This window comes from Microcaecilia unicolor, chromosome 1 (assembly GCF_901765095.1).
Source record: "Microcaecilia unicolor chromosome 1, aMicUni1.1, whole genome shotgun sequence".
In the NCBI taxonomy this organism is placed as follows: Eukaryota; Metazoa; Chordata; class Amphibia; order Gymnophiona; family Siphonopidae; genus Microcaecilia; species Microcaecilia unicolor.
This window is the reverse complement of record NC_044031.1, coordinates 540,202,064-540,215,892: the sequence shown is the minus strand read 5'-3', so window position 1 is coordinate 540,215,892 and position 13,829 is coordinate 540,202,064. Positions and strand designations below refer to the sequence as shown.

At 43.5% G+C, this 13,829-nt stretch overlaps 1 protein-coding gene across 1 annotated transcript in view; it reads right to left on the bottom strand.

The window, feature by feature from the left end:
* FAM92A (family with sequence similarity 92 member A) overlaps positions 1-13,829 on the bottom strand; it is a 242,114-nt gene that overhangs the window by 139,508 nt on the left and 88,777 nt on the right. Inside the window, exon 4 of the mRNA XM_030216481.1 lies at positions 11,552-11,653. Within this exon, the coding sequence (XP_030072341.1) occupies positions 11,552-11,653 (102 nt within the window). The remainder of the gene's footprint in view (positions 1-11,551; positions 11,654-13,829) is intronic.

Here is a 13,829-nt window from a genome sequence, read left to right as displayed (position 1 = left end):
ACAAAGGAGTGGCTCAGGAAGAAGCACATTAGGGTCATGGAGTGGCCTAGCCAGTCACCAGACCTTAATCCCATTGAAAACTTATGGAGGGAGCTGAAGCTGCGAGTTGCCAAGCGACAGCCCAGAACTCTTAATGATTTAGAGATGATCTGCAAAGAGGAGTGGACCAAAATTCCTCCTGACATGTGTGCAAACCTCATCATCAACTACAGAAGATGTCTGACCGCTGTGCTTGCCAACAAGGGTTTTGCCACCAAGTATTAGGTCTTGTTTGCCAGGTCTTGTTTGCCAGAGGGATTAAATACTTATTTCCCTCTGCAGAATGCAAATAAATTCATATACTTTCCACAATGTGATTTTCCGGATTTAATTTGTGATGTGCTATCTCTCACTGTTACCAATAACCTACCCTTCAATTATGGGCTGCTCATGTCTTTGTCAGTGGGCAAACTTACAAAATCAGCAAGGGATCAAATACTTATTTCCCCCACTGTATGTAAGCCGCATTGAGCCTGCCATGAGTGGGAAAGTGCGGGGTACAAATGTAACAAAAATAAAATAAATTTCATCGTCTTTTTAAAATATTACCCTGCTTATTTAGAGACGTCAGTTTAGACAATAGTGTAGCCATTAAAGTTTCTGTTGGGGTTTTATGTAAAAAGTGTTTTAGAATCTAGTTTAGTATTTTAGCTTGCATTTTAGAACTTAGTACAGCATCAGTTTAGAACACAAATACTGGTTGAGGGTACCCCTCTGAATAGAAGCCACCCAAATTTTGGTTCCAGTACTGAAACTGGCCCAAAAATCCTTATTCTGCCTGGTTTCCGTATCAGTCAAAAGGCTACAGCCATGTATGTCTAGTAGAAGCCAAAACTTTGTACTTTGTCCTGTTGAATTTTCCTCCCTCCCTCTACCTCCCAACAGGAGTTGCCTTTTCCCTCCTGCCCCTGTTTTCTATCTTTTAACTAATTTTTAATCCACAATAGAATGCTACCTCCTATCCCATGATTCTCCAATTTCCTCTGGAGTCTTTCATGAGGTACTTTGTCAAATGTCTTTTGAAAATCCAGAAACAGAATATCAACAGGCTGACCTTTATCCATATGTCTGTTCACCCCTTCAAAGAATTGGTGAGGCAAGATTTCACTTCACTAAATCCTTGTTGGTTTTGTCTCATCAATCCATGCTTTTGAATATGCTCTGTAATTTTGTTCTTTAGAATAGTCTCTACCATTTTGCCCGGCACCGACATCAGACTCACCGGTCAATTATTTCCCAGATCACCCCTGGAACCTTTCTTAAAAACCGGCGTTACATTGGTCACCTGCCAATCTTCCAGTATCCATGCTTGATTTTAAAGATAAATTACATATTACTAACAATAGTTCGGCAAGTTCATTTTTCAATTCTATCAGTACTCTGTTATGAATACCATGCGGTCCTGGTGATTTGCTACACTTCAATTTGTCAAATTGCGCTATTACAACTTCAGGGTGTTTAGAGATTTGATTCAGTTTTTCTGACTCGTCAGCTTTGAACACCATTTCTGTCACCAGTATCTCTCCCAAATCTTCCTCGGTGAAGACCGAAGCAAAGGTTTAATTTAATCTCTCCACTATAGCTTTGTCTTCTCTGAGTGCCCCTTTTACCTCTCTGCCATCTAGCGGTCCAACTGATTCTTTTGCCAGCTTCTTTCTTTTAATATACCTAAAACAAGTTTTTACTATTGGGCTTATTTTCAAAAGAGAAGGGCGCCCATCTTTTGACACAAATCGGGAGATGGGCGTCCTTCTCTCAGGGTCGCCCATATCGGCATAATCGAAAGCCGATTTTGGGCACCCTCAATTGCTTTCCGTCGTGGGGACGACCAAAGTTCACAGGGGCATGTCAGAAGCATAGCGAAGGCGGGACTGGGGCGTGCTTAACACATGGGCGTCCTCGGCCAATAGTGGAAAAAAGAAGGGCGTCCCTGATGAACACTTGGCCGACTTTACTTGGTCCTTTTTTTTTTTTTTATGACCAAGCCACAAAAATGTGCCTTAAATGACAAGATGACCACCCCCTACTCCCCCAGTGGTCACTAACCCCTCCCACCCTAAAATAAAATTTTAAAATATTTTTTCCAAAAAAGGTATCCCTTGCCACTCCAAATTGATATACAGGGATACGGAAGGGAGAGTGGTGCTAGTGCACTTTAATTACCAGGGAACAAAGTTTTACCTCTGCGCTGTTTATGGGCCAAACACTTATTGTCTGCAGTTTTTTCAATCTTTAATAGCGCTGGGATTACAATTTGCGGATGCCCCGTGGGTGTGGGCGGGGGACTTTAATCAAGTCATAGATCCAGAGTTGGATAGATCTTCCCCCAGGGCTATAGCAGCGCTGGGCCGTGGGAGGAGTCTGTCGGCTTTGTGTAAATCCCTGCAGGTGGTTGATCCTTGGCGCTTGCTGCACCCTGATACCCGGGATTATACTCACCAATCTAAAGTGCATTCCACTTGGTCCCGGATTGATTATATTTTGTTGACCCAGTCCTGGTTTTTTTTTTAGAGTAAAGAACGCCTTCATAGGTCCTACTGAGATTTCGGACCACGCTATAATTGGGATGGAATTGGACTTAGATGTCAGTGGGTCCGGTAGCAGATATTGGCGCTTCCCTTCCTATCTTTACCAAGATCCAACATTTGTAGATCATATGAGAAATCAATGGCGTTTTTATGTAGAGACGAATGCACAACCTGATGTGGCGCCAACAATATTTTGGGAGGCCTCAAAAGCAGTTCTTCGGGGAGAGGTCATTGCTTTTATGAGTGCACGTAAAAAGCGCTTGGCGACGGGTATCATACGTTTAGAATCGGCATACAGGGTTGCAAAGAGACGTCAATAGCTAATCCATCTAAGGAAAACCAAGAAAACATGACAGCTGCTTTGGTAGCACTGAACACAATGATTCATGAAAAATAGAGTTTATTCTATGCTAGGCGGCTTAATTTTCAAAGATATGGAAATACGTCTGGTAGGCTATTAGCACAAGTAGCTAGAGTTAAGAAATCAAACCAATTTATTTCGTATATCCAATTGCAAGATGGGTCCCGGCTCTCGCAGCCAGCAGAGATTGTAACTGCGTTTCAGAAATATTTTACAGGGATGTATTCTCAAACGGGGGAACATCAGGGCCCGCTGATACAAGATTACCTTGAGGATGCAGGTATGCTGCATTTGGAGCCACAAGTCCACAATTCCTTGGCTCTCCCCATTAGGGCGCAGGAAATCCAACAGGTGATAAAGTCCCTTCCTTTGAAGTCAGCTCCGGGCCCAGATGGCTTTTCGAGTGAATATTATAAAATCTTGGGCCCGGAGTTGGTAGGGCCCCTAACTTCGTACTTTGACTCTGTGGTGGAACGTGGCTGGTTTTCATCTGGTGAAAATGAAGCACTTATTACATTGATTCCCAAACCGGGTAAATCCCCAGACCAAGTGGAAGCCTACAGACCCATATCGTTGTTAAATGTGGATATAAAAATCTTGGCCCGAGTTTTGGCAGACAGGCTTGCGCGGAATTTGCCATCCCTAATTGGAAATTACCAGGTTGGTTTTGTTAAAGGTCGTCAGGCAACTGTAAATGTACAAAAAGTGCTGTTGTCTATTGCACGTAGCCATGCCATAGGAGAGCGGCTGATGTTGGTAAGCCTGGATGCCGAAAAAGCATTCGACAGGGTGCAGTGGGCCTACTTGTTTCAAGTGCTGGGACATGTTGGAGTGGGGGGCTGGTTCATGGAGGCGGTTTCAACACTATACAATAACCCCTCTGCTCGAGTAGTTGCTAATCGGCTCCAGTCTGCTCCATTTCAATTACAGAGGGGTACTAGGCAGGGCTGTCCTTTGTCCCCACTACTGTTTTTATTATACTTAGAGCCACTGCTCAGAACGATCATGAGGGACCCGGATGTTGTGGGGATAAGTATGCCATCACTGGAGGTCAAAGTGTTGGCATTTGCCGATGATATCCTTCTGACATTGACCAATCCTGCTTCGTCGGTGCAGCACTTAATGGCGAATTTAGATGAATTTAGTTTTTTGACGGGGTTTTCCTTAAATTATCATAAGTCTGTGGCCCTCCCTATTCAATCGAACATTAGAACGCAGTGGGAGGGAAATTTCCCCTTTCAATGGGCGAACTCCAGTATTAAATATTTGGGGGTACATATTCCCGCAGATTTACTGGAGCTTTATGAACTCAATATGGGGCCGATAAAGCAGCGAGCGGTGGAGTCTTTGCAGAGGTGGCAGGCACTCCCTATTACTTTATTGGGACGAATAGCGCTTTATAATATGGTCCTTTTCCCCAAGTGGACTTACGTATTTCAAATGTTGCCATTTCATTTGAGGCCCCGGGCTGAACACTGGCTGCGAAAAAAATTGACTCATTTTTTATGGCAGGGAAAGAGGGCCCGTTTGCCTTTTTGTAAAGTATTGTTACCACGCACAAAGGGGGGATTGGGACTCCTAGATCTAAAACTGTTTTCTCTGGCTAGTAGTATGAGACATCTGTCCGACTGGTTCCGCTCTACTAATTTTTTCTCTTGTACAGGGGCAGAAGTGGCAATTTTTGGAAAAATGCATTTTTCTTATTGGCTCCATGCGCCCTCCGTAGAATTACCGGGGTTGGGCCCTTATCGACCGATTCTTTCACCATTGAGAGCCACATAGAGATGGATGGGCAAGATCCATCGGTTAAATACAAGGATTTCGGCTTTACTGCCCCTAGGGGGTAATTTGGCTTTCCCGGCGGGTGGCTCTTTGGTCCCCTTTCAGAGGTGGGCTACAGTGGGAATTAGGTACCTATTTCATGTGGTAAAAACATTTGAAGATTTGAAGAAAGAGTATGGTTTGAGTGTGAATGACTGGTTAGCATATACGCAAGTACGGCATTATGTAAATTCGTTACCGGCAGAATCATTAACCAATGTTTCTTGGGAAAAATTTGATGAAATATTGGGTCTTGAGGCACAATCGCGAGTGCCCTTGAGCTATTTTCATCGTGGTTTGAGGGACTCTTTGCAACAAATTGACTGTCACGGGTGGCGCAAGCCTGGAATGAGGAATTGCAGATTAATCTCCATCCTAAGCAACTTGACAAATGCCTTAAATCTATTTCTACTCTCACAGACAATGCTGCCTGGTGGGAGCTACAATATAAATTTCTGTTTCGGTTACATGTATCTCCGCACAGAGCATATAAAGCCACGCTTCAAGACTTGGACAATTGCCCAAAATGTAATGGTATCACGGCTCATTTGGGGCACATGTATTGGACATGTGCGCCAATTAATGTCTTTTGGACTGAATTGAGCAGACATGTCTCCCAAATTTGGAATCATACATGGAGACCAACTCCTAAACAACTGTTTGATCTCTTTGAAATGCAGCGGCCTGCACCAGCAGGATTTACAGCATTCTTGAAAAGGGCAGTATTAACGGCAAAGCGTGTCATATTGCAACTGTGGTTGGTAACAGACCATCCGAGTGTAGCACATTGGAGGTCCGCAATGATTCAAGCTTGTGCTATAGAAAAGAAAGGTATAAGAGACTTAGCCTCCAAGAGAGGCGATCAGTTTTGCCGCACCTGGTCTCCATTTTGAACTGTTTGTATATGTTGAATTGCCTGAATAAAAAGGATGATTTAAAAATATATATATTTTTTCCAGCCTCTATGCCAGCCTCAAATATCGTACTCAGCTCCATGACAGCAGCATGCAGGTCCCTGGAGCAGTTTTAGGGGGTACTGCAGTGCACTTCAGGCAGGCAGACCCAGGCCCATCCCCCCCTACCTGTTAAACTTGTGGTGGTAAATGTGAGCCCTCCAAAACCCACCACAAACCCACTGTACCCACATGTAGGTGCCCCCCTTCATTCCTAAGGGCTATGGTAGTGGTGTACAGTTGTGGGGAGTGGGTTTTGGGGGGCTCAGCACACAAGGTAAGGGAGCTATGCACTTGGGAGCTTTTCCTGAAGTCCACTGCAGTGCCTCCTAGGGTGCCCTGTTGGTGTCCTGGCATGTGAGGGGGACTAGTGAATGCTAGCTCCCCCCCACTACCAAAGAGCTTGGATTTGGTCGTTTCTGAGATGGGCGTCCTCGGTTTCCGTTATCACCGAAAATCGGGGACGACCAACTCTAGGGGCGATCATCTCTAAGGTCGACCTACATGTGGAGATTTCGGCGTCCCTGACCGTTATTATCGAACGAAAGATGGCCGCCCATCTTGTTTCGATAATATGGATTACCCCGCCCCTTCTCGGGGATGTCCTACGAGGACACCCTCAGAAAAACTTGGGCGCCCCATTCGATTATGCGCCTGCCAAGTGTTTTTGCCTCCAATGCAATGTTTTTTTCAAAGTCCCTCTTTGCCTTCGTTATACAAGTACATAAGCATCGCCACGCTGGGACAGACCAAGGGTCCATCGAGCACAGCACCCTGTCTCCGACAGCGGCCAAAAGAACAAACAACTTGTCCCGCCCATCCTAGAAATATTGGATTTTTCCCTCGTCCATTCAATAACATTCTATGGCGTTTTCCTCCAGGAAGCCGTCCAAACCTTTTTAAAATTCTGCTAAGTCAACCGCCCTAACCACTTTTTCCGGCAATGAATTCCAGAGTCTAACTACGCGTTGAGTGAAGAAAAATTTCCTCTGATTCGTTCTAAAATTACTACACTGCAGCTTCATCGCATGCTCCCTTGTCCTAGTATTTTTGGAAAGAACAGACGCTCCACATCGACACTTTCCATTCCACTCATCTTATAGACCTCTATCATATCTCCCCTTAGCCGCCTTTTCTCCAAGCTGAAGAGCCCCAGCCTCTTCAGCCTTTCCTCATAGGGAAGTCGTCCCATCTTTGTAGCCCTTCTCTGCACCTTTTCTAATTCTACTATATCTTTTTTGAGGTGCGGTGACCAGAATTGCACACAATACTCGAGGTGTGGTCGCACCATGGAGCGATACAATAGCAGAATAATATCCTCATTCTTGTTTTCTTTTTATTTGTTGCATTTGTATCCCACATTTTCCCATCTATTTGCAGGCTCAATGTGGCTTACATCACCTAGACCGGTATGGAAACAAATACAATTTGATGCTAGGCTCAGTTAAAGCTAGTATATTCAGGTGCCTAGGGATCAAGGATAGGAAGTAATATGTAGTATCCAGTACAGCTTGTGGTTTGCTGTGTTGCAGATTGGAGGCATCTATGTTAGATTGGTGGGGAATGCTTTTCTGAATAGGTAGGTCTTTAATGATCTCCTGAAGTCTAGATGGTCGTAAATTGATTTCACAGTCTTTGGCAGTATATTCCATAATTGTGTGCTTATGGAGTGGAGTGGAGGAGTGGCCTAGTGGTTAGGGTGGTGGACTTTGGTCCTGAGGAACAGAGTTCGATTCCTGGCACAGGCAGCTCCTTGTGACTCTGGGCAAGTCACTTAACCCTCCATGGCCTGCCGCATTGAGCCTGCCATGAGTGGGAAAGTGCGGGGTACAAATGTAACAAAAATAAAAAAATAAAATAAAATGTAGGAGAAGTTGGATGCATAGGTTAATTTGTATCCGAGACCTTTGCAGCTTGGGTAGTGGAGATTCAGGTAGATGCGTGATGCTCTAGTTCTGTTTCTGTCTGGAATGTCAATCAGGTCGACCATGTATCCTGGGGCTTCACCATAGATAATCTTGTGGACCAAGGTGCAGATTTTGAAGGTGATATGTTCTTTGATAGGGAGCCAGTGCAGTTTCTCGGAGGTGTTTGGCAGATTCAAAACGTGATTTACCGAATATCAACCTAGCTGACGTTTTGGGCTGTCTGGAGTTTCTTTATGAGTTGTTCTTTGCATCCCGCATATATTCCGGCGCAGTAATCTGCATGGCTCATTACCATTGATTGTATTAGGTTACGGAAAACTTCTCTCGGGAAGAAATGTTTTATACGTTTAAGCTTCCACATTGAATGAAACATTTTCTTTATAGTGGAGTTTACTTGGCTCTCAAGTGTGAGATTGCGGTCAATTGTAACGCCTAGTATTTTGAGGCTGTATGAGATAGGGAGGGTGTGATCTGGGGTGTTTAATGTTGTGGGTTTATATTTATTATGTTGGGATGAGAGGATGAGGGAGTGTGTTTTTTCAGTGTTTAATTTCAGTTGGAATGAATTTGCACACTTGATTTCATCGGTGATTTCTGTTAGGTCGTGTTTGAAAGGGGTGTAAATTGTGACATCATCTGCATATATGAACGGATGAAGGTTTTGGTTGGATAGGGATTTGGCCAGTGGGGTCATCATTATGTTGAATAGTATTGGTGAGAGTGGAGATCCTTGAGGTACTCCGCAGTCTGCTTTCCATGGTGGTGATATGTTTGTTTTTGATTTAACTTGGTATGTTCTGGTGCTTAGGAAGCCCTTGATCCAGTTAAGTGTGTTTCCTCCAATCCCGAAATGATCTAGGAGGCATAGAAGTATGTTGTGGTTTACCATGTCGAATGCGCTCAACATGTTGAATTGGAGGAGGAGGAGTATGCTTTTTCCTGTGGCAATTTCGTGCTTGAATTTGGCCAGTAGAGTGACTAGTACAGTTTCTGTGCTGTAGGAAGGGCGCAATCCTGATTGTGAATCATGCAATAATGAGAACTTGTCCATGTAATCCATAAGCTGTTTTGTCACCATACTCTCCATCAGTTTGACTACTAGTGGGATGGCTACAACTGGGCAATAATTGGTAAGGTCGTTCGTTTTTTTTCTTTGTGTCTTTTGGTAGTGGGGTGAGTAGTATGTTGCCATGTTCCTTGGGGAAGAGACCTTGTTGGAGCATGCAGTTTAGATAGGATGTGAGGTCTTCGATGAAGCGATTGGGTGCTGATTTAAGTAAGTAACTGGGGCAAGGTGTCCAGTTTACAATGAGTGTTGGAGAATTTGTGAATTGCTTGGATAACTGATTCGGTGGAGAGAATTGCAAATTTTGACCAGGTGCGGTCTGCGGGGTATTCTTCCTGGTTTGGGTCCAATAGGTTGAAGAATTGTTCAATATCAGTGTTCTGTTGAGAAGTGTCTTGCGTAGTTTTATTATTTTTTCCTTGAAGTAGTTGGCAAGATCATCTGCAGATGGGATGTCGGTGTTGGTTGTGGTGATAGGAGTGGTATCTATGAGCGTGTTTACTAATTGGTATAGTTTCTTCAGGTCTTTGTAGTCTGGTCCTATTTTAGTTTTATAGTAGGATCTTTTGGTTTGTCTTATTGCATGTTTGTATTTTCTTTGTGTTTATTTCCATGCGTTAAGCGTGTACCCGTCTTTTCCATCCCTTTCCTAATAATACCCAACATTCTATTTGCTTTCCTAGGCGCAGCAGCACATTGAGCAGAAGGTTTCAACGTATCATCAACGATGACACCTAGATCCCTTTCTTGGTCCGTGACTCCTAACGCTGAACCCTGCATGACATAGCTATAGTTTGGGTCCCTCTTTCCCACATGCATCACTTTGCACTTCTTCACATTAAATGTCATCTGCCATTTAGATGCCCAGTCTCCCAGTCTCATAAGGTCCTCTTGTATTTTTTCACAATCTTCCTGTGATTTGACAACTTTGAATAACTTTGTGTCATCAGCAAATTTGATTACCTCACTAGTTACCCCCATCTCTAGGTCATTTATGAATATGTTAAAAAGCAGAGGTCCCAGCACAGATCCCTGAGGGATCCCACTAACTACCCTTCTCCATTGCAAATATTGACCTTTTAACCCTACTCTCTTACAAACCAGTTTTTAATCCACAGTAAGACACTACCTCCGATCCCATGTCCCACTAATTTCCTCTGTGAGGGACTTCATCAAACACCTTCTGAAAATCTAGATACACAATATCAACCGGCTCACCTTTGTCCACGTTTGTTTACCCCTTCAAAGAAATGCAGCAGATTGGTGAGGCAAGACTTCCCTTCACTAAATCCATGATGACTTTGTCCCATTAGTTCATGCTTTTGAATGTACTTTGTAATTTTGTTGTTGATAATAGTCTCTACCATTTTGGCCAGCACCGACGTCAGACTCACCGGTCTATAATTTTCCGGATCTCCTCTGGAACCTTTTTAAAATATTGGTGTTACATTGGCCACCCTCTAATCTTCCAGTACCATGCTCGATTTTAAGGATAAATTACAAATCACTAACAGTAGCTCTGCCAGCTCATTTTTTAGTTATCAGTACCCTGGGATGAATACCATCCAGTCCTGGAGATTTGCTACTCTTCAGTTGGTCAATGACCCCCTCACACTCCCAAAGATGTGACAAAAACAGTACATACTAGTAGTACTATTAGAACAGCAAGCATATCGTTGGAGTAGTCTAGTGGTTGGTGCAGTGCACTGTAGAGAAAGGGGCTCAGGCCTTAATCCACTCTGATACACTTGTGGTGGGGAAGAGTCAGCCCCCAACATCCACCAAGAACCTACTGTACCCTCATAGGTGACACCTGCAGTCATAAGGGCTATTGCAGTGGTGTACAGTTGGGTACAGTAGGTTTTTCATGGGTTTTGAAGGGCTCACCATACAATATAAGGTGGTAACGATGAGATGTGTACCTGGGAGCTTTTAAGTGAAATCCACTGCACTGGCCCCCTACAGTGCCCCATTGCTCTGCTGGGATGTCTGTGTGGCCATTATACTAAGAATGTTATCTCCTCCTACATCTCAATGACTTGATTTTGTGTGTTTTTCCCTTGGAAGTATTTTTTATGGACAGACTTAGATGTCATTATTGACAATGCCCCTCAAAATGTGACAGAGATACAGACACCTGACCAATGAGAACAGGACGTGGAGTACCAACAAAATTTTCAAAAGCAATCAAATAATTTCTAGATGGCAATAATAATTTTTTGATACTGCAAACTTAATTTCAGCAGGTAGCTTAGACATACAGAGTTTAAGAAGCAATAGAGAGCTGTATTTATTCTTAAATTTTGATGTCTTATTAGATCAACATAAGAATTAGCTAAAAAAAGATATTATTGAGCCTTTCTTCAGATGACCTTGTGAAAGGCTCTTCAACCCTGCAACAATTTCCTTGAACCATTCAGTCATCTCTGATTTTAAGTAATCAAAATCTGACAAAAGTTATCTACTTACTTGATAGTACAATTATATTTTCACTTTACTTTTATGAAGTACATTTTATAACACCATGTAAGTCTGCTATGAATACTGAAAATAACATACTCTGTTTCATCTGTCACATTCTTATCAACATACTAAAAGCAAATCTATTGGTGTGACACTTAAGAATTCCCAATATCTCCCATTTACTTTATTAAAATAAAAATAAGATCAAAATTAAGGAAACATACATTTAACCTTGTCAAAGTCATACTACTATTCCAAGTGACTAAGGGCTTCTTTTACAAAACTGCACTAGCGATTTCCATGCAGCAAATGAGAGGAAGCCCATAGGAATTGAATGGGCTTCCTCATTTACCATGCAGGATTATTTTGCTAGAACAAGAAATTAAGGATACTATAACTTGTCGATCAGATGGATTCCGCTGGCGTGTCTTTTCTAGCTGAGACATCTGCTTAGCCTCCCGATTCCTTGCTGATAATGTCACTTTGAGATCCTCCTGAAAAAACAAACACATTAAATTTCTCATTTCTAACCATGTTACAAAAACTAGTATTATTACAAAGAATAATAATGCTGCTGATTATTTATAGGAAACTTTTAATTGCTTCTAAAACTTGTTATTTCTTTTAGCAAACACCATTAAAAACAAAGGTTGGGTATTTGGTTGAACAACTGTGGCAAATGCAGACAATATGAAATAAAGTCTTTTGTAAAAATGTAACATAAAACGTGCTTTTTTTTCCTTTTTAAATATGAAATGCCATATATCAGCAAGAAATATTTGTTTTAACTTATAATAAGCTGTCCCCATATCTTTAACTTTGAAAGACCTAACATTCAACCGATATGAACAGTAAATAGATTTTCACTTAAGTTAAATTAAAGCAGGGAAAGCATGGTTCATGGAATTCTTTCCAACAGTATCTGAATAGGAGGGGACATGTGGAATGGTTCCTAAAGTTCAGTTAGTTTCTAAAGAGTAGTAAGATGAAACCAAGAAGGGCATTTTCGAAATGATGTTTAAGTGCCCCCCCAACTCCCCAAAAAAACTTCCAACAAAAAACAAAAACTGGCCATCTTAACTATTTTCAAACAGGGAAAACAGTGGTATTTCCTGTTCGAAAATATGTAAGAAGATGGTCCTTGCACTGAAAATGTAAACCAGCCATTTTCCAAAATGAAATGTCCAAATTAAGAATGGTGAAAAACCAGGGGCAAGAATGACTGCCAACATTTGTATAAAAATGGTCACACAGATGTCCCTACAGAGCAGAGGGACAGCCTAGTCAGTGACGTAGCCACAGGTGGGCTTGGATTTATGGCTCAGGCCCACCCAACAGTAGCACATGTTTAGTGGTAACTGGTGGGAATCCCAAGCTCCGCCAGCTGAAGATTTCCCCGATAGAGCGAATGCTACATACCTGTAGAAGGTATTCTCCGAGGACAGCAGGCTGATTGTTCTCACTGATGGGTGACGTCCACGGCAGCCCCTCCAATCGGAATCTTCACTAGCAAAGTCCTTTGCTAGTCCTCGCGCGCCCGCGCACCGCGCATGCGCGGCCGTCTTCCCGCCCGAAACCGGCTCGAGCCGGCCAGTCCAGTATGTAGCAAGACAATACAAGGGAAGACAACTCCAAAGGGGAGGCGGGCGGGTTTGTGAGAACAATCAGCCTGCTGTCCTCGGAGAATACCTTCTACAGGTATGTAGCATTCGCTTTCTCCGAGGACAAGCAGGCTGCTTGTTCTCACTGATGGGGTATCCCTAGCCCCCAGGCTCACTCAAAACAACAACCATGGTCAATTGGGCCTCGCAACGGCGAGGACATAACTGAGATTGACCTAAAAAATTTACCAACTAACTGAGAGTGCAGCCTGGAACAGAACAAACAGGGCCCTCGGGGGGTGGAGTTGGATCCTAAAGCCCAAACAGGTTCTGAAGAACTGACTGCCCGAACCGACTGTCGCGTCGGGTATCCTGCTGCAGGGAGTAATGAGATGTGAATGTGTGGACAGATGACCACGTCGCAGCTTTGCAAATTTCTTCAATGGAGGCTGACTTCAAGTGGGCTACCGACGCAGCCATGGCTCTAACATTATGAGCCGTGACATGACCCTCAAGAGCCAGCCCCGCCTGGGCGTAAGTGAAGGAAATGCAATCTGCTAGCCAATTGGATATGGTGCGTTTCCCTACAGCCACTCCCCTCCTATTGGGATCAAAAGAAACAAACAATTGGGCGGACTGTCTGTGGGGCTGTGTCCGCTCCAGGTAGAAGGCCAATGCTCTCTTGCAGTCCAATGTGTGCAGCTGACGTTCAGCAGGGCAGGAATGAGGACGGGGAAAGAATGTTGGCAAGACAATTGACTGGTTCAGATGGAACTCCGACACGACCTTTGGCAAGAACTTAGGGTGAGTGCGGAGGACTACTCTGTTATGATGAAATTTGGTGTAAGGGGCCTGGGCTACCAGGGCCTGAAGCTCACTGACTCTACGAGCTGAAGTAACTGCTACCAAGAAAATGACCTTCCAGGTCAAGTACTTCAGATGGCAGGAATTCAGTGGCTCAAAAGGAGGTTTCATCAGCTGGGTGAGAACGACATTGAGATCCCATGACACTGTAGGAGGCTTGACAGGGGGCTTTGACAAAAGCAAACCTCTCATGAAGCGAACAACT